Genomic DNA, 24,726 nt, shown 5'->3' with positions numbered 1-24,726 from the left:
ATTCTTCTTGAAAGCAGCATGAGCTTGAGTTAGCTTCACTTCGGGGTCATTAGGAAGGATTTCGCCATCATCCTTACTTTCAATAGCTGGAATTTCCTTCTCCCATAGGAATTTGGGGCCAGTTAACCATCTTGATTGCTCTATCTGATTGACAGTGAGTCCTCTTGAAGCTGTATCAGCAGGGTTATTTTGGTGTCAATATGATGCCACTGTGAAGGCAGTGACTCGTCTCTGATCTGACTCACTCTATTGGCTACGAAAACATGATATCGTCTTGCTTCATTCTTAATGTAGCCTAAAACTACTCTGCTATCAGTCCAGAAGAAATGCTTGGCATTTACAAAATCGAGTTCATTTTGCAGAAAGGAACTAATTTTTACAGATAACAGGGCTGCTGTTAACTCTAATCGGGGCACGGTTACCGTCTTGATAGGAGTGACCCTGGATTTTCCCATCACCAGGGTACAGTGCACCTTGTCTTCTTGATTTGTAAGTCTCAGGTAGGTACACTGCCCATAACCGGCGTTACTGGCATCACTGAAGTGATGAAGTTGCACATCTCTGATTTCTCCAAAGTCTTTTGGTTTGTAGCATCTATCGATGGAGATGTACTGAAGTTGGAGAATGTCGGTCTTCCACTGTTCCCACTTAGCTTTGAGTGTATCCGATAAGGGGTCGTCCCATTCAGCAGAAATCCGACATAATTCTTGGAGAATCAGCTTTGCAGGAAGTATTATGGGTGCTAATAGTCCCAGAGGATCATACACTGACATGACTGTAGACAGGATTCCTCTTCGAGTCAGTGGTTTATCCTGAAAGTTGATCCTGAATTGAAATTTATCTGATTCAATGCACCATTGGACTCCGAGAGCCTTTTCCACAGGCAAGGTGTCTTGCGAAAGATTCAATTCCTTGAGGTCCTTTCCTCTGTCATCAACTGGAACAGATTGCATTACCTTTCTGGAGTTGGATACAATCTTATGCAGGTGAAGACGTCCACGTTCACAAATCTTTCTCGTCCTCATGATGAGATCAATGGCTTCATCTTCGGTTGATACAGATTTCAACCCATCGTCTACGTAGAAGTCGTTCTGTATGAAATCTGATGCATCATGTCCAAACTCATCTGAATAGTCTTTTGCAATCTGCTTTAATGCAAGGTTCGAACAGCCAGACGATGAAGCTGCACCAAACAGATGAACGTTCATCTGGCAGTCACTAAGTCGGCGACTAACATCTCCGTTTAACCACCATAGAAACCGGAGATAGTTTCTATGCTCTTTATTTACCTGGAATTGGTGGAACATTTCCTTCACGTCACACATGAAGGCCGTGACTTCTTTCCTGAATCGACAAAGAACACCGGTGAGGGTATTAGTCATATCCGGTCCTGTTAACAAGTGAGCATTCAATGAAGTTCCTCTAAACTGCGAGCTGCAGTCAAAAACAACTCTCAACTTGTTGGGCTGTTTCACTCAATGATGGGGAATGTACCATACTTTACCCTCTTCTCCTGATTCTGATGCGACCTCTGCATAGTTGCTATTGAAGAGGGTATTCATTTGTTTTGTATATTGTTCATGATACACAGGATCCTTCTTAAACTTTGTCTTGAGATGATTGAGTCTTTTCTCGGCAAGGACCCTATTATTTGGAAGAGTAGGATTTTCATCACGAAATGGCAGGGGCATCTCATAATGACCACTTTCAGACACATGAACTTGACGCTCCATTATCTCTAGAAATCTCAAGTCATTCCTCGAATATGGCCTTTGTCTTTTCTCTGGTGCAAAGTCTGCTTCTAAAAGACGTATGACTTGAGAGGGAGTGATCTCTTCCTTAATCCTTGATTGATGGCTGAAGGTAACTGTGGTTGGATGGCCATCTACTTGCAATTCTTCTGGAACAACGTGCACCATAACGCGATGACTGATTCCAATATGATCATGCGCACTGTCATGATAGTTGGGTTCTATTGTACCGACAACACTCCATCCAAGATCAGTTTGTAATCCAAATGGTCCACCATCATCAGGGGAGCTTAACACAGCTCGCGGAGTGAGAGCCCTTGCACAATCATAGCCAATGAGAAGTCCAATCTCGCAATCTTGAAGGGGAATCAAATGTTTGGCTATGTCTTTAAGTGAGAGTGCGCCTTAGCAATGTCTGGCGTTGGTATGTGTTCTCGATTTGCCGGCATAATATTCCGAGTGTAAGTGGGGGGCAAACAAATTTCTTCTCTTCCGTTAAATGCTCGAACCTTAAGTCCACTGATCTTTTCACTCGAAATTCTCTCATTGGCCTGCGTCATGGTCGAAAGAAGCAAGTTGACTGCTATTCCTTCAATGCCCATTGCTTCCTTAGTCTTATCTAAAATGAAGCTAGTGTCTGACTGAGTGTCCAGCATAGCGTACACTAACCTCTCCCCAGGTACTGATTCATGCGATAGCCACACAGGAACTATAGTAGATGTCTTTAGAGATCTGTGATTGTCCGTCGTGGTTGAAGCATGAGATCTTGTGGTTTAAGTTTCCTCAGCTTCATTCCTTATTTCAACTTTCTTAGATTCTTGTCTTTCTGTCCAGTTTTCATGCAGAACAGTGGGGTGACGTCTTTTGCATGTTTAACATGATGACCTCTTCTTACAATTCTTAGATAGATGACCGGACTTTAAACATCCAAAGCATAGACCATGATCGAAAACAAATTTGGTTCGGTGAGCTAATGTCTGTGACATGAAGTATTTACAAGTAGTAAGATGATGTTCTCCCTTACAGTAGGTGCAAAGGGGTTTCCATTTTCCTTTCCCTCCATTTGCTTGCTGCCCCTGCACACTGGTCGATAATGTTCTCACATTAGAAGACTGCTGTCTCCTTTCTTTCAAGGATGATGTCTGATTAGAAGTGATCGGATCACAAGCGATATCTGCTTCGTCGCAGATGAATTCTGTGAAGACAGAAAAGGGAGGAAAGGATCCTCTGTCTTGCCGCCATTTGACTACATTCCTGCCCCATCTCGTGATTAGCCAATCAGGCAGTTTGCTCATCAATTTTTTGTTCTCTCTTTCATCATCCAAATGATGTAAGTGATGGACGTATCTGGCTGCTGTACAACACTGGTGAAGAAAATCTCCAAATCTCCGAAGGCCTAAATAGTCCTTGGGGCTGATTTTAGGCCAGTCATCGAGTTTGTCCCGGAAGGCATTGGAAATAACAAAGGGATTTCCGTACCTTTCTTGTAGCACCTTCATGGCTTCCACATATGCGGCGTCATCTCCCAGCAAGGAGTATCCTTTCACCAACACCAATGGTGCACCTGTAAGATACTTCAGCAGGAAGTAGAATCTCTCTCCAGCTGGAATACCGCGATGTTCAATGAGAGCATCATAACTTCGCTTCCATGATGTGAATTCCAGTGGATTACCATCGAAAACTCCAGGCTCAGGTATTGGAAGACTGTTCAAGCGAAGAAGCTCCGTCAAACTACTAGCAAGGGCAACTTCTTCTTTATGAAGGCTTGATGTATGCACATTCTTGTGTGACACTGCTTCAGGATCATCGGTTGGTTCATCAATCCTTCTCATCGTGGTAATGTCCTTTTCCTTTGGAGAATTTACCTTCCTTGAATCGTCTACCCACTCCTGGCACAACTTTCATGATGTTGACGAGACGGACAAGTGAGAAGTTCCTTTATGTGAAGACATTTCGCCTCGTAGTGCAAGAAGCGTCTTTAAAGTGTCCTTCATCAAGGAGGAATGTTCTTCTTCAATTTCATCAAATTTCTCCTCACTGCTATCATTAATATTTAGGGATGAAGATAATTCGGCTAAATTCTCCTGCACTGAGATGACATTGTCCATGGCTGCTTGCAAGTTATCACGGCCATCCTTTATCACCGAAGATTCAACCTCATCTTCAACTAGAAGCTCTCTAAGTTTATTGGAAAGCCTTCTCCATTTGGTGAGAGAACTCTTCCAGGCTTTAAGCTTCGCATCCAACTGATTTTGAATTCCTTTTTCAGTCGGCTTCCTTGTTCTTACACTTGCATCACCACCGCCATTAGCTGTGACTTTCTTTAATTCAGCAGGCTCGGACATCTTGAATCCTTTTATGTAATGATAATAAGTCTTTGCATAGAGTTTTCACTGTAACTGAAGACTTGTTTGAGCGTTCAAAAAATAAAAACAAAGGTCTCAACAGGAATATAAAGTTTCATGTCATCCTTTTAATTCTTCATTCATTTCTTCTTAGCATTTTCTCTATATCGACATGAAGCAAATTCCGTGAAAACTGTTGGTAGAAACAAAATGATAGGAAAGTCATAAGTACAAGAACAATAAAACTTTACATCATTTATGACTCTGACCATTATGATAAATTAATCATTTGACCTGAATGTAAATCACAATCTAGTTTCAAGATACATTGAAATATTTAGCACTGAAAAGCTTCTCACTAAATTGTATACAACCAAACATCTTCAGCAGTCAGCAGTAAATTACACCTGTGAAATTCATGTACTTAATACTAATATATAATTGTCTCTTAGACATCAATTAGAATATACTATAGCATTATCAGGTGTTTGAGATACAATTGACAAACATACTTTCTGTTATCTTTCTTCACATACATTGATGCATTAAGCCTGTCATGTAATCAAACCAAGTTAGAATAAACTTTTCTTGCATTATAACATTCATATTTCTTAAATACATAAATCAATGTTTCTACTGACCTCTTTGCCTCCAGAAATCTTCTTATATAGGGCAATCCCATGTAGGATGCTTTAGATTTATTTTGATTCAAATTCTCAAACAGAATCTCCAGAACTGATTTCAATATCACATTACCTCAGTTGACCAAGAGATGGCGCTATTAATAAAATACCTCAGACAAGCCATACAAAGCACATATACTATACATGCACAGTGTAAATACATAGAAAATGTGTGTGTGCTCACTCAAATAGTCTGACCCTCAGACCCAATGAAATTCTTCAGTTTTAACACATTAAATCATTTGATGGCTTTTCAGAAAAATTAGATATACAAAATTATCTTCAAACCAGCTTTCATTACATGGCTCCTTTAAATTATCATTTCTAATTTACTAACATGCTCAGACAGAAAGCTGTACCTTATTAGCTTTAGTAAAGTAAATGTACATTTCATTATTGCTACACTTGCAAAGAACGACTTGAGATATCTTACAGCAGAAACAAATGTTAAATATTGTGCACTGATACTACAATTTCACCCTTTTTTTTTTTTTTTTTTATTATCAATACAAATTTTATGTTTTCTTTGAATAAAAAGGCACAAGAAAAATGACTAAACCATCCGGTGCCCAAAGTTAACATTACTACCAAAGTCGGCATTTTATCAAGCCGACAGAATTTTGTTCAAATCAAAACCTGAATCTACGAAACTGTAAGATTCTGTAATTGAAAAGGTGATGACTACACCGTTTATCACGTCAATTAAATACTGCTTGTTAAAAGATATGATACAATACATTCTTTCTATTTCTATTTTTCTACTTACACTATACTACCTATATATCATAGAACCTTATGCAATCCGAGGATTTCTTTGAGCAACTGTAATAGTCCAAAAGGTGAACTGTTGATATCACTAAATCATTATATCGTCATTATGTCAGAAAGGTGATATGATTCATAAAACTCACTTGCATAAAAAAAAATCAATCCTGTGGACAAAACTTTTGTCGATCATTTGAAAACGATATACATGCATTACATGAACCTTCATTAGATGCACATTACAAGTGGAATGAAATCTAACATGACATATCAGTCATTGAAAAGGAAGCACTTTGTATTATATGCCACACCACAGTATAACTAGTCTCAAAATTCAGACCTGATTAAGAGTAATTCACAATTTTGTTGTATTGTACTTGTATACATGTAGATCATTACGAGTATAAAGAACAAGATCATATATCTCACTGAACATGAACATGTAGTCTGAATTCAGACTCAAATACATGTATAAAATATGATACATGTAGCTTTTAGTCTAAATTTCAGACCTTAAAATGAATAATAAGTTACTCGATCTTATAAAGAAATTCAAATTTATGTCAAATATTCATCCTTCTTCAACCATAAATGTTCATACAGTCTTCTCTGTAGATTCGAAATGCATCATTGTCCAATCAGAGTCTAAAGTAAATATGTTCTCAAATATGAATGTCTCTCGGTTTCACGTTTTGACTGTATTTTCTGAGTTCGCTTTATACAAATATCAATTAATAACATATTTAAATGAAAGATAAAATCCTAATTAAATGTCTATAGGCTCTTTGGCTGGGAATTTATACTTGGTCTTCTAGCGCGATCAAAAGAACCAGTTTATGAATTGGGCGGTCGAGATGAGACAGTGGAGAAACACGCTTTCCTTGATTGTTCAGTTTTGAATTACCTACTGCAATTTTCACTTTGCGAATATGAGTGTCACCAGAAGCATATGTTTCAACAACTCTCCCTAGAGACCACATATTTCTGGGAATATTCTCTTCTTTGATTAACACGATATCGCCAACCCTCATGTCGCGCTGTGGAACAGTCCATTTATTTCTTGATTGAAGTTGACTCAGGAATTCCTTCCTCCAACGGGACCAAAATTCATTTGCTAGATGTTGAACTCTTCTCCAACGTTTCTTTGCGTACAAGTCCTCCCGAGGAAAAACACCAGGTGGCGGAAGTATTACCCTTGATTTTTGAGTCAACAATAGAATTGGAGTTATGGGCTCTAGGTGAGATGGATCGTTCAGGAATTCTACAGACAGTGGACGACTATTCACAATAGCTGCTGCCTCACATAGCAACGTTCGCAGTGAATCGTCGTCCAGTTGCTGACTATTTTGACGCAGCAATGCTTCCAAGACTCTACGAACAGTACGTATTTGCCTTTCCCAAGCTCCTCCCATGTGGCTTGAGCAGGGGAAGTTGAAGGTGAAGGCAAAGTAATCGCATCCTTCTCGGAGCAAATGCTGTTTAACTTTCTCATGATTCATCTCCTTCCAAGCTTTCATGAGTTCATTCTCGGCACCAACAAAATTTGTTCCTCTGTCCGACCTCAATTGACGAACAGGACCACGAACAGAGATAAAACGTCGAAGGGCATTAATAAACGCATCAGTGGACAACGAGTTCAGTACTTCTATGTGGATTGCACGCGACGACATACAAGTAAAAAGAAGGCCGTATTTCTTTACCTCCTTTCTGCCTTCTCTGATTATCCATGGTCCAAAGCAATCCATACCGCAGTAAGAAAATGGCGGTTCAGAGGTTAGACGATCCTTTGGTAGATCCGCCATTTTTTGTACCTGTGTTGGTCGTCGTAGTTTCCGACAGGTAACACATCGAGAGATGAGCTTGGATACAAGATTACTGCAACCCAAAATCCAATAACCATGGGATCTGATACAGTTAGTAGTCATGCCTCTTCCCTGATGAGCAACTTCTTTGTGACAATGAGCTACAATCAGGTCCGTAACATGATTTTGAGGTAGGATGGCGGGATGTTTGTTTGTGAACGAAGTTTTAGACCTTCTCAAGCGACCTCCTACTCTCAGGATGTTCTCACCATCTAGAAATGGATCAAGTTGTTGTAGACGGCTGGTAGTCTTACAATGACGTCTCCTCTCACGAGAAGATGTCTGAGTGGCATTTTTCATAACTTCCTGTCTTTGAATTTCATCATGGAATGCCTTTCTTTGTATATGCCTAATTATCTCCTTTTCTGCTTGGGCAAGTAATTCAGCAGACATAGGCTCGATAACGTTTTCTTCTGGTTAGCTCTCTGATGCTTCTGTTCACATCGTCTTCGTAAGTAGGACTTTAGTCTGAGACAATTTGCTACAGCCCTTCTGGTTTGATGCCAACTGGAAAAGCGGTCTAGTCGTTCCAGCTCAAACTCATCATTCTTCTTGAAAGCAGCATGAGCTTGAGTTAGCTTCACTTCGGGGTCATTAGGAAGGATTTCGCCATCATCCTTACTTTCAATAGCTGGAATTTCCTTCTCCCATAGGAATTTGGGGCCAGTTAACCATCTTGATTGCTCTATCTGATTGACAGTGAGTCCTCTTGAAGCTGTATCAGCAGGGTTATTTTGGTGTCAATATGATGCCACTGTGAAGGCAGTGACTCGTCTCTGATCTGACTCACTCTATTGGCTACGAAAACATGATATCGTCTTGCTTCATTCTTAATGTAGCCTAAAACTACTCTGCTATCAGTCCAGAAGAAATGCTTGGCATTTACAAAATCGAGTTCATTTTGCAGAAAGGAACTAATTTTTACAGATAACAGGGCTGCTGTTAACTCTAATCGGGGCACGGTTACCGTCTTGATAGGAGTGACCCTGGATTTTCCCATCACCAGGGTACAGTGCACCTTGTCTTCTTGATTTGTAAGTCTCAGGTAGGTACACTGCCCATAACCGGCGTTACTGGCATCACTGAAGTGATGAAGTTGCACATCTCTGATTTCTCCAAAGTCTTTTGGTTTGTAGCATCTATCGATGGAGATGTACTGAAGTTGGAGAATGTCGGTCTTCCACTGTTCCCACTTAGCTTTGAGTGTATCCGATAAGGGGTCGTCCCATTCAGCAGAAATCCGACATAATTCTTGGAGAATCAGCTTTGCAGGAAGTATTATGGGTGCTAATAGTCCCAGAGGATCATACACTGACATGACTGTAGACAGGATTCCTCTTCGAGTCAGTGGTTTATCCTGAAAGTTGATCCTGAATTGAAATTTATCTGATTCAATGCACCATTGGACTCCGAGAGCCTTTTCCACAGGCAAGGTGTCTTGCGAAAGATTCAATTCCTTGAGGTCCTTTCCTCTGTCATCAACTGGAACAGATTGCATTACCTTTCTGGAGTTGGATACAATCTTATGCAGGTGAAGACGTCCACGTTCACAAATCTTTCTCGTCCTCATGATGAGATCAATGGCTTCATCTTCGGTTGATACAGATTTCAACCCATCGTCTACGTAGAAGTCGTTCTGTATGAAATCTGATGCATCATGTCCAAACTCATCTGAATAGTCTTTTGCAATCTGCTTTAATGCAAGGTTCGAACAGCCAGACGATGAAGCTGCACCAAACAGATGAACGTTCATCTGGCAGTCACTAAGTCGGCGACTAACATCTCCGTTTAACCACCATAGAAACCGGAGATAGTTTCTATGCTCTTTATTTACCTGGAATTGGTGGAACATTTCCTTCACGTCACACATGAAGGCCGTGACTTCTTTCCTGAATCGACAAAGAACACCGGTGAGGGTATTAGTCATATCCGGTCCTGTTAACAAGTGAGCATTCAATGAAGTTCCTCTAAACTGCGAGCTGCAGTCAAAAACAACTCTCAACTTGTTGGGCTGTTTCACTCAATGATGGGGAATGTACCATACTTTACCCTCTTCTCCTGATTCTGATGCGACCTCTGCATAGTTGCTATTGAAGAGGGTATTCATTTGTTTTGTATATTGTTCATGATACACAGGATCCTTCTTAAACTTTGTCTTGAGATGATTGAGTCTTTTCTCGGCAAGGACCCTATTATTTGGAAGAGTAGGATTTTCATCACGAAATGGCAGGGGCATCTCATAATGACCACTTTCAGACACATGAACTTGACGCTCCATTATCTCTAGAAATCTCAAGTCATTCCTCGAATATGGCCTTTGTCTTTTCTCTGGTGCAAAGTCTGCTTCTAAAAGACGTATGACTTGAGAGGGAGTGATCTCTTCCTTAATCCTTGATTGATGGCTGAAGGTAACTGTGGTTGGATGGCCATCTACTTGCAATTCTTCTGGAACAACGTGCACCATAACGCGATGACTGATTCCAATATGATCATGCGCACTGTCATGATAGTTGGGTTCTATTGTACCGACAACACTCCATCCAAGATCAGTTTGTAATCCAAATGGTCCACCATCATCAGGGGAGCTTAACACAGCTCGCGGAGTGAGAGCCCTTGCACAATCATAGCCAATGAGAAGTCCAATCTCGCAATCTTGAAGGGGAATCAAATGTTTGGCTATGTCTTTAAGTGAGAGTGCGCCTTAGCAATGTCTGGCGTTGGTATGTGTTCTCGATTTGCCGGCATAATATTCCGAGTGTAAGTGGGGGGCAAACAAATTTCTTCTCTTCCGTTAAATGCTCGAACCTTAAGTCCACTGATCTTTTCACTCGAAATTCTCTCATTGGCCTGCGTCATGGTCGAAAGAAGCAAGTTGACTGCTATTCCTTCAATGCCCATTGCTTCCTTAGTCTTATCTAAAATGAAGCTAGTGTCTGACTGAGTGTCCAGCATAGCGTACACTAACCTCTCCCCAGGTACTGATTCATGCGATAGCCACACAGGAACTATAGTAGATGTCTTTAGAGATCTGTGATTGTCCGTCGTGGTTGAAGCATGAGATCTTGTGGTTTAAGTTTCCTCAGCTTCATTCCTTATTTCAACTTTCTTAGATTCTTGTCTTTCTGTCCAGTTTTCATGCAGAACAGTGGGGTGACGTCTTTTGCATGTTTAACATGATGACCTCTTCTTACAATTCTTAGATAGATGACCGGACTTTAAACATCCAAAGCATAGACCATGATCGAAAACAAATTTGGTTCGGTGAGCTAATGTCTGTGACATGAAGTATTTACAAGTAGTAAGATGATGTTCTCCCTTACAGTAGGTGCAAAGGGGTTTCCATTTTCCTTTCCCTCCATTTGCTTGCTGCCCCTGCACACTGGTCGATAATGTTCTCACATTAGAAGACTGCTGTCTCCTTTCTTTCAAGGATGATGTCTGATTAGAAGTGATCGGATCACAAGCGATATCTGCTTCGTCGCAGATGAATTCTGTGAAGACAGAAAAGGGAGGAAAGGATCCTCTGTCTTGCCGCCATTTGACTACATTCCTGCCCCATCTCGTGATTAGCCAATCAGGCAGTTTGCTCATCAATTTTTTGTTCTCTCTTTCATCATCCAAATGATGTAAGTGATGGACGTATCTGGCTGCTGTACAACACTGGTGAAGAAAATCTCCAAATCTCCGAAGGCCTAAATAGTCCTTGGGGCTGATTTTAGGCCAGTCATCGAGTTTGTCCCGGAAGGCATTGGAAATAACAAAGGGATTTCCGTACCTTTCTTGTAGCACCTTCATGGCTTCCACATATGCGGCGTCATCTCCCAGCAAGGAGTATCCTTTCACCAACACCAATGGTGCACCTGTAAGATACTTCAGCAGGAAGTAGAATCTCTCTCCAGCTGGAATACCGCGATGTTCAATGAGAGCATCATAACTTCGCTTCCATGATGTGAATTCCAGTGGATTACCATCGAAAACTCCAGGCTCAGGTATTGGAAGACTGTTCAAGCGAAGAAGCTCCGTCAAACTACTAGCAAGGGCAACTTCTTCTTTATGAAGGCTTGATGTATGCACATTCTTGTGTGACACTGCTTCAGGATCATCGGTTGGTTCATCAATCCTTCTCATCGTGGTAATGTCCTTTTCCTTTGGAGAATTTACCTTCCTTGAATCGTCTACCCACTCCTGGCACAACTTTCATGATGTTGACGAGACGGACAAGTGAGAAGTTCCTTTATGTGAAGACATTTCGCCTCGTAGTGCAAGAAGCGTCTTTAAAGTGTCCTTCATCAAGGAGGAATGTTCTTCTTCAATTTCATCAAATTTCTCCTCACTGCTATCATTAATATTTAGGGATGAAGATAATTCGGCTAAATTCTCCTGCACTGAGATGACATTGTCCATGGCTGCTTGCAAGTTATCACGGCCATCCTTTATCACCGAAGATTCAACCTCATCTTCAACTAGAAGCTCTCTAAGTTTATTGGAAAGCCTTCTCCATTTGGTGAGAGAACTCTTCCAGGCTTTAAGCTTCGCATCCAACTGATTTTGAATTCCTTTTTCAGTCGGCTTCCTTGTTCTTACACTTGCATCACCACCGCCATTAGCTGTGACTTTCTTTAATTCAGCAGGCTCGGACATCTTGAATCCTTTTATGTAATGATAATAAGTCTTTGCATAGAGTTTTCACTGTAACTGAAGACTTGTTTGAGCGTTCAAAAAATAAAAACAAAGGTCTCAACAGGAATATAAAGTTTCATGTCATCCTTTTAATTCTTCATTCATTTCTTCTTAGCATTTTCTCTATATCGACATGAAGCAAATTCCGTGAAAACTGTTGGTAGAAACAAAATGATAGGAAAGTCATAAGTACAAGAACAATAAAACTTTACATCATTTATGACTCTGACCATTATGATAAATTAATCATTTGACCTGAATGTAAATCACAATCTAGTTTCAAGATACATTGAAATATTTAGCACTGAAAAGCTTCTCACTAAATTGTATACAACCAAACATCTTCAGCAGTCAGCAGTAAATTACACCTGTGAAATTCATGTACTTAATACTAATATATAATTGTCTCTTATGGGGCATTGAAAGAAACTTGCGATCAATTGCAAGTGTAATTTCAGTCTCTAAATCAATCATGTGTCTTGCAATCAATTACAAATTTGCAACTGATTGCTAATCTGCTCCTTGAAATAAGGAGTGTAATCTGATTTGCTGCAGTTAAAATTAATCTACTGATTGTAAACTTGCAACACAATATTTGCAATTGATTGCAAATATTTTCTTGCAACACCCCCTTAGACATCAATTAGAATATACTATAGCATTATCAGGTGTTTGAGATACAATTGACAAACATACTTTCTGTTATCTTTCTTCACATACATTGATGCATTAAGCCTGTCATGTAATCAAACCAAATTAGAATAAACTTTTCTTGCATTATAACATTCATATTTCTTAAATACATAAATCAATGTTTCTACTGACCTCTTTGCCTCCAGAAATCTTCTTATATAGGGCAATCCCATGTAGGATGCTTTAGATTTATTTTGATTCAAATTCTCAAACAGAATCTCCAGAACTGATTTCAATATCACATTACCTCAGTTGACCAAGAGATGGCGCTATTAATAAAATACCTCAGACAAGCCATACAAAGCACATATACTATACATGCACAGTATAAATACATAGAAAATGTGTGTGTGCTCACTCAAATAGTCTGACCCTCAGACCCAATGAAATTCTTCAGTTTTAACACATTAAATCATTTGATGGCTTTTCAGAAAAATTAGATGTACAAAATTATCTTCAAAGCAGCTTTCATTACACATAGTGATATTGATTTCATAAGACATCACGAATAAAAAATATTTAATGATTTAGTGATTTTTTTACATTTTTTGATCGGATTTCTCTAACTTTCACAATTTTTTAAATTGCTTTTCTGTTATTTTTAGTAGGGCTATTAATTGTCTTCCCCTCTTTAGTTGTACAGCAAGCAAACTAAAGAGGGCGACGGGTCAAGATGTCGAGAAAATAGGGTAACCAGAAAATAGCGCCAGACTAGACTCGGAGAAAACCGAATGGTTGAGTATTAAAAGTGTAAGTTGATAAAATTAAGCATAAATTTTATATTTATGCATTTTATTATGTCCTGTTTGTATACCAACAGCAACATATATCTATATAATCTCTGTTTGATAATTAACATTAGGTATTCGTCTAAGAATTTACATTTTTTTACAATCGAAATATTTCCGTTCCAATTTTCGTAGTCCCACCCTATCAATATTTGTGTAGGGGTGTATGTCTGCGCAGTGTACGCACGCCTGTTCAATTGCCACTCAAGCATGCGAGGTTAGTTGTACTACTACTAACCTCGCACAACGCATGTCATTTCATAATGAACTTTGACGTTTTCATTCATCACCAAGAATGTGTGAATATGAAAAACGCCTAAAATCATTACAGCGTAATCGATTTATTCGTCTAAAATCTAAATCTTATAATGTAATCTAGTTTTAAAATTGGTCCTCTGTATTATTAAAAAGGGATTTTAAACGCTTACCTCCAAATCTCAGCCAGTTACTCCGTCCGATCCTTAATACTGCGGTGGAAATTACGCAAACAACAATCGAAATGCAAATTTTTTCTATCGACAGTAGAGGCGCACGGCCAATATGGGAGACTCTCTCTCATACTAGGGGAGACAATCTCCCACATTGGAGACTTGCTTTGCAAAAGGACAAAAGAAACAACACCAACAAAAGCATGATTTTTTCTAGGCCCGTTTTGAAAGTCCATTTTTGATGCACGTGTACACGGCGTGTTATTCGGTCGTGTACACGTGTACACGTTGTAAACACTGAGAGTGAGTTATGTTTTCATGTCGACACGGACCCGCATCAACATGTCATAAAAAGGGGTCTACATGGTCTATATTATAGCCTAAGTCACGGTTTTAAAGCTTACCTGAGAAGTTTGAAGTATCAATCCACAAAAATTGGTGCAAATTAAATGTTTACTCAGCTTAGCAGCGCATTAAATTAATAAAGGATGCAAAAGAAAATCAGTGCAGGGCCCTAGCTAGCGCCGACGCCCGTTGGATGCGCATTTTGTATACTGTACCGTACATGCATGCACAGATCGCTGCAGAATTAAGTGTAACTGAAGTTATCGATTGATTTTCATTATTTTGATGCCAATTTGAGGAGCGTTTGTTTGTAGGCTTTTGTAGCACATGTGTATGAGCGTATAGCACGTAACTGACGTAAGTTGTATCAATGATCGCTGATCGCAAATTGGTGATTCTCAAATTGGCTCTGAGTGTGATTGAGCAATGCTCTTGAGCTTTCGAGACCGGATCAGACCCATTTCGTGGTACAAAAACTTGAGTCTCCAGAATGAATGTGGATTAAATCGGCGATTTTGGAAGTGAACTCACTCTAGATTAATTGAAATATATTGACATATTATTAATTAAAACATGTGCAGTGTCTGAGAACTAAGATTTAATGTGAGGCTGTGAGCTTGTTCACTGACTTTGTAGTCCCATGCAAGCTTTATGCAGATGCTACCGTGTACACGGTGATGGAATTTAGTACACGTGCACTGACTTGACCGTGCGTGTACACGTGTACCCGAAACGGGCCTAATTTTTTCCACCCAAAATTTTGTCTCACTGAGGTCAGAAGCCCATTTGTTTTGTGTGTGATTGACAACAAAAATCCTTATCAAAACAAAAGTAGACGGTGAATTTTTAAAGTAGACGGTGAAAAGGGGTAATTTTTCACGAGGAATGTGCTTATCACATTTTCATTTGCCGCCAAGGTAATCCTTTTGAAGCAAATGTAAACAAAGGAAATTGGTCTCCAAAACTGGAGACTGTCTCTGAAATTGGATACCCAAATTCTTTACAAAAGTCTCTGATATTGGAGATAATCTCCCACATTGGAGACAGTCTCCAATATTGGCCGTGCGCCTCTACTGATCGAACAGTCTAGATTTAAGTCGCCAGCGCATAATTGGAAATTGTACCAAAAAAATCAACAGGCATCTCACGTATAATCGCTGATGGCGCTACATCATAAAATAACGCTGAACAGCGAAAAAATGCGGAGCGCCTAGAACGCAACCAGCAGTCCGGAAACAAGCGGAAACAACCAAGTTTATTAAATAATATCGCGCGCCTAGAGTATAGAGTAAACCGGAGAATCGGAAGCACGCTTGCTTCGACATGAAGAAAAAAGTTTGATATAAACTACGTGAAAGACAGAGAGGAATTGAAATTGGCTTCATACCGTTCGGTAAGTTTCATAGCCAAAGCTTATCTTCCATAAAAGCATCATTTCTCGCTAGTTTAAAAGAAACCGCCATAAAAGGCATTGCAAGTGCCGTACTAGACAGCTGGCAGCCGTGTGTTTCGAGGAGTTTTTTTAACATTTTATTGTTTTTTTAATTTCTCCTCATACACAGACGGCTCGCTAGCGTGCACCCACCATTAGGGGACTTGCAATGCAAAATCCCCCCGTCGGGGCTTTTCAATTTTCGTCTTTAATAAGTCAAAATTTTGAAAATTCACGCGACCAAAATGCAAATTAATATTCCCTCTTGGCATCAATTGCCAAAAAAATGAGAAAAATCAAGTTAAAAGGAACAAAAACAGTGACTTACCTCGGCTGTCGCGCAAATTCACTTCCCCGTTTTATCCGATCTTAAGTACATAAACATATGGCCATTGAGTCCCCTGTACAGATCGCGCTAGAACTTCGGTCTCTGTATTTGGTGAGTGAAGCCAACGGAGTTCAGCTGAACAACCAACATAACAGAGACCGAAGCTTTTGGTCTAGTGCCGTACCAGTGGTTATCCTGTGCACGGCGGCGGTAATGTACCCTTGAGTTGTTCAATTGCGTGTTGCGTGAGTCCAACAAGGTGAAGGACAAGTGCACTCACACAACATATGCGAGGTTAGTATACTAACCTCGCACAATGCATGTGATTTCATAGTGCATTTTGACGTTTTCATTCATCACAGGACACGCCAAAGTCCAAACCTTTCAATATTTTTCCACTAGCCTAGGCCACTCAAGGGTTCATTTCTATTCTGCCTGTGGGGAATCTAACAACTTACTATTACAGGTCGGACTATGGTGTGCCAATGCTGTACACAACACAAACTTTAAAAATCATTAAAATATCACTTTTGTGACCAAAAATACTAGTTTCCATACAGTTGCAATTTATTTATCATTAGTAACTTGGGGGTAATTTTTTTATTCACCAGAGCACTCGAAAAGTTGAATTTTGGGCATATTTTTGTACACGCCCTCTATTGGTGGAAAATAATATGGCACTACAATTTTGGTTTTTCAATCTCTATTTTTAATTAAGAAAAAATCATTTAAAGATTCAAATTTACTTAATAGCCAAGATATATGATGAATAGCTGTACTGGAACCTGACAGTGTAAAAAAATCAAGCATTTGTCTCAAAGGAAAAGAGAAAATGAGCCAAACATTGCCAACCTTATTTCACTACACAGGGACACTTGTTCACCCCGACCATTCGCCTTACAGCAAAAGGTAGGGGATGGGACTGTACAGTGTTCAGCCCTGCTTCCAGACAATTTTTTAACTTATGAAGAAAAGAGTGAAAAAGTTGGACTTACCAATGATTGTCAAGAACCAAACGAAGATTGTGGGTCCACTGTAGCTCTGTTGTAACTTCACATCCAAGAAATATTATCCTTTATTCATTGATTGTCTTCTAAATCGTGTAAAATGGTAATGAAATTCTTCGTTGTCCTCGTCTGTCCATAGATTCCTACGTAGAGTGCCGTAACGCCCTCTTGTGGTAAATAAAAGAAAGCTAAATGGGAGCGCGACCACAGAGCTGGATTATTCATGCTCCTGACCAATACCCGTTTCCTGTGAAGCCTGTTCCTGCGAAGGTAGTCTTTTTATCACCTGACACAAAACATTTTTTCACTATTTTTGTACATCAAAATTTTTTGTCACAGGTGGCGGAAGCGAAGGGGGGGGGTGAGAGGGGACAAGTCCCCCTAAATTTTAGGTAGAGGGAATAGTTCCCTTAAAAAAAGAAAAAGAAAAAAGACTAAGGAAGAAAGAAAGAAAAAAGAATCGAGGGAAGGAAGGAAGACAGCGATTTTCATCAGAAAAAAAAATACAAGCAAAAAAAAATTGCACCCAAATGAAGGGAATTGGGGTCAAAAATTTGAACCTTATTTCCAGACAAATCTTGGCTATAATTTACAGGGCCCTGGGAACTATTTTTTGAATGGGGGCGCTGAATTAAATATGCAAAGCCCCCAAAAAGGTTTCACAACAAAAATGGAGAAAAAAATTATTCCCGAGAAATTTGAAAAGCAAAGAAAAAACCCCCCAGAATGACACAGCCTTTCAAGTGCGGCAAATATTTCTTAGTAAAATTCAAGATCAAGAACATTTTGTTCCCTTTTCATAAGTAATAGAACATAGCTATATTACACCTTTCCTTTTCTTTCTTTCACAATTTCTTTGATTTCTTGGTCGTATCCTGTAGCCTTTCCATTGTACCATTATTTCCCATTTCTCCTCTTGTTTTTTTATTATAGATTCCATTTTGCTTTCCGAATACTTTCCTCTTTCTCACTCATTTATTAGCATCTCGAGATGAGTTTCTCTCATTATGTTCTCCTTTCTTTCACTCTTTCCTCGCGTTCATTGACTTTTTTTTATCTTTATTCTTTCTTTACTTCATCTACTTTTCTCTTTTACCCTTTCCATTTTCCTTCGGCTTGCCCCCCCCCCCCTTAAGTTATTTTCCTTCTCATTCTTTCCCTTTCTCTCTTCTCCATTTTTCTTGGCGAAATATATATATATTCATCTTGCCCATCTGCGCTCGCAAGATTTATTTAGAGATTTATTTAGCAAGATTCCAATGTGTTGAGTCAGTGTTAGCAAGAAGTGGTGCCGGACAAAAAAAGCAGATTAGGGGGATTAGGGGGATGATACTGATCTTCCTTTTTCATTTCACTTATTTCCAAAATAACAGCAAGCAAAGTAAATACATATTTTCATCTCAACATAATTATGGAAAGGATACAATACTGAGTACATAAAAAACCAATACATTCGTGAAAGTAGCAAAATACATGTAATAATGATCATGTAACTTAAAAAAATATGTCATGTGGAGGAAACCTTGAGAAAACAGAGGTCGTGAAAAAGATTCCCCATATAATCAACTTTTATGATTGTGAGCAACAATTGGAAGACAAGACAATACAATCATTTTCAGAATTACAAAAATTCTATAGAATGTCCGTTTTAATCTAAGGGAAAAATATCTCGCGATTGGCGCACTCGCTATCATTAACTTAAGCCTTATTTGATAATATAATATTGTTTATAAGAATAAAACTAGATATACTTAAAACTTCAGACTTAATGCAGTATGGACTTCCCCTCCTGAATGATTTTTTAAAAATAAGGGTGTAGATATCCCTCCCCCTATTTTGATGCTTCGTCCGCCTCGAATGAATAGTTGTAGCACCATCAGCCTACTTCTAAACTATATATTGTATGGTGAAATTAGGACCTATGATGATTAATTTATATATCTTATATATTTTATTCTTTAAATATGTTTATCGAGACGAAACAAGATTGCCAATTTTGTCTTGATAGAGGCTATCGAGACTTCCTTACCAGAATGCATCACGAGTTGAGTTTCGTCCAAACGGGTGGATAAACCTCTCAGGTTTCGTGAGATTTTTTTTCTTTTTTGATTTGTCACTGGTGAACACCATAGCAGCAACCCAGAGGATCAATCGCCATCACGCGTAAATTTCGGTGAGATTTTATTCATTTTTTTAATGTTTTAAGGTCAGTTAAGGATGATCTTCTTATAAAAAGATGTTGGGCTAAGTATCACATTTATAAAATTGCATGAGTTCGTGATACTTGGTATGACTAATGGGGGGAAATGAGCAATGTATTTTTGCTCAACAGCACTGTATGCTGCCGAGAACGAGGTTATATTATAACCTCGTTCGTAGGATGAGTGCACAGGGAGGAGTAACAGAGAACAAGGTTATATCATAACCTTGTTCATAGAATAAGTGGCCTAGGCCTATGTCAGGGTAGACAGGAATAACCGTCGTTTCTGGGGATTTATTCAACAATTTCTGACATTTTACTATTCCATTCACCGACGGTAATGTGTTAGTGCGAGCCTGCATGTGTAATCTGGCCCGACAATTCGGAGGGTGGGTTTTGTCCAGATTTTTCATTTCTTTTAGATTCTAAAAGACATTAGACATTATATTATCTTGAACGAAGTCCCACTATTTTCTTTAGACTCTAATCTTTCTATTGATACGATGTAAAATCTTAATTAAGACATTATATTATCTTAAGACATTATATTATCTTAAGACATTATTATCTTGAACGAAGTCCCACTATTTTCTTTAGACTCTAAGTTAATCTTTCTATTGATACGATGTAAAATCTGTAAAATATTGAAAATATACCTTACCGATGAGTTATTCCCTGGATTATCCCTTATTTTTTATTTTTCTGCCGGAGAGGAAAATATGGCAGCCGTCAATGAGTTGTGCTTTTATCAAGGCTTTCCGATTAAATTTTCGATATCTTGGCCAATCAATGCGAGCGACAAGTTCCGAACGCACGCACATCTACATGTACAAACGCAAAGCAGCGGCACAAATCGCGATATGTAGCGACTGGTAAATACGTCTGTAAGTATGATGACGTCATCCAAGATGGCAACTTACGTTGACCAACGAAAGGATCGAAGATGACGATGTTTCGATCATCATTTGAAAGGAATTAGCGGTAAGTGCGGTCTAAGGTACGATATTTCTGAATTTTAAACATTTTTTTGTAAATATGGATGTGATTTCTTTTTCATAATGTGACATTTTATGCACAAAAAAATGATCTGAAAATCGGGTTTCAGCCGAATGTTAGATCTAATGTTACTGCTAATACGTTGTTTGTACGTACGGGCCTCCAAGCACTTCAGTCTATGTATTGGTGAGTGAGCCAACGCAGTTCAGCTGAACAACCAAAATACAGAGACTGAAGCTTTTGGTCTAATGTCTATGTTATTCTTGATCGTATTTTTAAGTTACATTTTAAAAAGGAATTGGAAATTATTTATAAAAGTGTTTTTATTGCTTACCTCCAAATCTCAACCAGGATACTTCTTTCGATCCGTCCTTAGTCATCCTTCATACTGCGTTGGAAATTACGCAAACAAGTCAACAATCGAAATGCAAATTTTTCCAATCGAACATTCTCGATTCAAGTCGTCGGCGCATGATCGGAAATTGAAAGTGGATTGAACGATTGCTGAGCGTCTAAAATGCAGCTAGCAAGTAGCAGTACAAGCTGCAGAACCGTAAACAAACATCTTGTGAATAATATCGCACGCCCTCTTTAGGCAAAAATTGATATGATGCAGAGTTATCTACGTGAAGATCACGAAAAAATGCTTTTATTTTATTAAAAAAACAGCAAAGAGAAGTCAACAAACGATCCATATGGTTCTGTAAGTGTCATAGCACAATTAGAAACATTAGCTAAAATGTAATGGCATAGTTACTTTAGTAAAAAGGGTGCGAAAGATTCGCGTGCACCATGTGCATATGAATCCTTCGCATGCGAGATGCATTGAACCCATGAGTGGGTGAAGGGTAGAATGTTGAATGCTAGGCAAGTCCTCTAAATTTAGGTCTAACTTTTTCCTTAATTAACAATTTAGGTATAAACATCCCGCTGCATTGCGAGCGCTGTGCGCGCCGCTGGTTCCATAACAATGAACAATTGTCCATAGACTGTTCTGTGTACATAAGATAGATCATCTCCGCACAGCGATTCAGAGACCGCTGATTGGTCAATCGCGCATATTACGTCATGATCACGTGGTCGCTAAAATAATTTCTTCGGACTGCGTGCGGAAGTATCGATAGCGATAACGATGTCCGGTCACGTTGTGTATGCGGAATATGGTTTTGGTCCGTGATCGGATCGTTCCGGTATCGATCGAAAATTATCGAAACTGCAATTTCATGCATATTCACGCGTCGCTCCGAAACCCAGAAGCCAATTGACTCTGTGCACGTTGCATTAGACTCTACAATTCCAACGAACACGATGACATATAGACGCTAATTTATAAGATTTTGACGGAAAAGAATTGAAATTCGCTTACCTGTGCGGTATCGGTGAGAAAATAGATTCTCCGAGAATGCCTTTCATAATTCATATAAAATATAGGACAGTGAAATTCTAGGTCGATTTTGGTACAAGGTGATTTTGCACACTTGTTTTGGTGGAATACTGTGTGGGGAAATGGAAGGCTTGCACTGTGCATGCTTACTATATTTTCATTCATAAATTGGCTCTCGGCAGTGGCTGGATGACGTCATGTAATAAGCAAAAATGCACACGACCGCTACGTTCATGCTCCACTATCTGTTGTACACAATTTGTCACTGTGGGTTCAATGTATTATTATTTGTGGTCACCGACAACGGGCGTGTGCGGTTCGTGCTGCAACAAGTGGCATCGCTTCTGTCCGGCCCTCTCCTCGAAAATGGAGTTTACTGCACTTGTGCACATTGTGGCCTGCGATCTTTAATGGTTATGCCATATTCAGATAGTCGACGATGTGCACTTTCTGTACTCACACGTATTGCGAGCGCGAGGTATTTTCAATACATAAACTAACCTCGCATGCTTGCGTGAGTGGTTTCAATAATGAATAGGGGAGACTTATCATTGTGACTTTTGGGTACAAGTATTCTCATCAAACAAATGCTGCTACATTATGCGACTTGATGCTAATACCTAGACTACAAGGGAGTTTCTAAAGGTTTGCAAAAATATATTAATATCAAAATGGACTGCCAGAAGAGGGAAGGTCAAGCTTTACGCCGGCAAGGGATAAAGAGAATACATGACTGCATGTTCATTGAAATGCCCTGAAAGACTAAGTACTTTCTGCTTCCATGCAAATTTATCATTTACAGATGTTTCTTGCTGCAAAAGTCTTGCAATAGGTCAGAAACTGACCGCTTTCAAAAAACCACAATGTTGTACGAGATTTGAAGTCTGAGGCACAAGTCACAGCTGTGTCTCGACTCTAGTTCTGTACCAGATTGTCTGCAACTGATTGCACTGCTAGACTTGACTTCCCTGCAAGTTCTAGACTTTACTTTCTCTGCAAGTTTTAGCCAAACGACTGGGTATGCTACAACAATTGTTGCAAGTCTTAACCCTAATTCTCTGGGGGGGGGGGCATAATAATAATAACAATTTTCGTGATATATCTGCTGCGCAAAATTTTTTGACCTCGCCACTCACGGACTTTTTACTTTCAAGTCTCACACAAATTTTGAGACCAAATTTGTGACGCCCGGGTACGCAGTTACGACATTACGTAACAGGGTAGGAATTAATTTTTTTTTAGGGGCTACTTTTTTTTTTACATTGGGGCTACCACTGAATATCTTGGGGCTATTTTCTAATTCATGGGGCTACTTTTTTTATCGCATATCAGCAATTACCTTTTGACATTCCGAGACTCAATGTGTCGCCTATTAAGCTCAGAACATTATTAACTGTAATTACTGTAGGCTACAGGCCTTACAATAAACAACAGTGATCCCACCAGAGCAGTGGCGTACCTAGGATTTTTCACAGGGGGGGGGGGGCAAATTTGTCCGCCCAAAAATGTGACAAGCAAAAAAAAAAAAGTGCATGGGTTGTGACTCGTCAGGGGGGCAGACTGCCCCCCCCCCCCCCCCCCCCCCCCCCCCCCCCGTAGTACGCTAGTGCACCAGAGCTTCAGATTCGAGCCAATCGAAGCCCCAAGACTTTATTGTTGATTGTCTCTGTACAGTACTGTTTCTTTTTTGGCTTATCCTTCTCAACAGTATCTCGATTTGGAAAGGCTTCTGGCGCTGGCTCTGGCCGTTTGGCAGAGCCAGGTTGAACTCGAATTAGAAACTTATCCATCTCGCACTCCGACTCGACGATGTCGACAATCAGCGCTGTCACAATCACCAGCTGATCTGTGCATGCCTAGTACACATAATATACCGTACGATGCACGTGGTCTCGTTACCAGCTGCGCAGTCTAATCGTGCACGCGTACATGTACATAAGCCATGCGGCAAATGCGTCAATAATTCTAAAACCCCCGTGCTAAAGACTATGCGTACTCCGCATCCCATATTGCATTGCGCATTTATTTTACAATCGCGAAGCTTCCGGTGTTACGGAAGATTCGGATATTGCATCGACCGTTCAACTTAAAGCTAGCAAGGGTGATATAAAAGATGCTCTTGCTCCGCCGCTGGAGAACGTAATTATGTGAAGTATTTTTTACATTGTCGATGGTATTTTATTGGGGCGATTCTGAAATAAAAAGTCGCCCCAAAGCATTGGGTTTTGAGAATTTTTAGGGGCGATATGGGCTGTCATGGGGGCAAAATCGCCCGTCGCTCCCGTGTAATTCCGACACTGTTACGTAACATTATGTAAGTGCATGTCAGACCCAAAATTGCTCAAAAACGTGATTTCATGTACAAATCCAATGCAAAGTGTGTATTTAGCCAAAATTCATAAACGTATCCTTATTTCTACTTTTACTGATTAAACCTAATTAATTTTGCCTTGTTTATGATCAGAATTAAGTTTGGAACGATTTCCATCGAAAAAACAATAAAATAACAAAAAGTAAGAAACAAAGAAATACATAAGAAATTAAAACTATAAAATACATAAGAAATTGGTCCTGGTACCAGAATTTTTTTCATTCACAATTGTTAGGAATGCTATAAAGAATATTTTTACCAAATAATAGCATTCTAGGAGCTTTATTTAGTGAATCAGAGCAAAAAGTATGTTTTCATGAATAGACTAGCATAATTAATTCATATAAAATTAAAATATATGAACTCGGTGAAATTTACCAATGCAACCGAGTAGATTACATCATTCACTCCCATCATGCAAATTTTTGTTGTGATCGCGCAATCCGCGGCTGAGATCTTAAGGGGGGGGGCCCTAATGCCCTCCCCCCTCCGGGAATGACAAGAATTAAAATACCCTTGGAGATTTAGGGTTAATCCCATCGTTATTGAAACTTGACTACCCAGAAGAAGTCCCGGGAGATGATCTCCTATTCCAAAGATGAAAATATGTTCAATTGTAAAGAAGTTGACCAATGTAATTAAAATAGGGAGAATAACTTTGTTGATGT

The 24,726-nt window shown here is 39.4% G+C and overlaps 3 protein-coding genes across 3 annotated transcripts; all 3 read right to left on the bottom strand.

The window, feature by feature from the left end:
• Positions 1-140: 140 nt before the first annotated feature.
• LOC135154341 (uncharacterized) lies at positions 141-1,382 on the bottom strand. Its single transcript, XM_064100456.1, has one exon. It carries the CDS (start codon positions 1,380-1,382, stop codon positions 141-143), a length of 1,242 nt encoding a protein of 413 aa, XP_063956526.1.
• A 2,854-nt stretch (positions 1,383-4,236) lies between these two features.
• Positions 4,237-7,799, bottom strand: LOC135154340 (uncharacterized). Its single transcript, XM_064100455.1, has 2 exons — positions 6,449-7,799; positions 4,237-4,289 (listed from the first exon to the last, which is right to left on the bottom strand). Exons 1-2 carry the CDS (start codon positions 7,797-7,799, stop codon positions 4,237-4,239), a joined length of 1,404 nt encoding a protein of 467 aa, XP_063956525.1.
• Positions 7,800-8,091: 292 nt separating this feature from the next.
• LOC135154339 (uncharacterized) lies at positions 8,092-9,333 on the bottom strand. The gene has a single exon (XM_064100454.1). It carries the CDS (start codon positions 9,331-9,333, stop codon positions 8,092-8,094), a length of 1,242 nt encoding a protein of 413 aa, XP_063956524.1.
• Between the last annotated feature and the right edge of the window lie 15,393 nt (positions 9,334-24,726).

This window comes from Lytechinus pictus, chromosome 6 (assembly GCF_037042905.1).
Source record: "Lytechinus pictus isolate F3 Inbred chromosome 6, Lp3.0, whole genome shotgun sequence".
Classification (NCBI taxonomy): domain Eukaryota; kingdom Metazoa; phylum Echinodermata; class Echinoidea; order Temnopleuroida; family Toxopneustidae; genus Lytechinus; species Lytechinus pictus.
The sequence above is the reverse complement of the archived record's forward strand: the minus strand, read 5'-3'. Positions and strand labels throughout refer to the sequence as shown.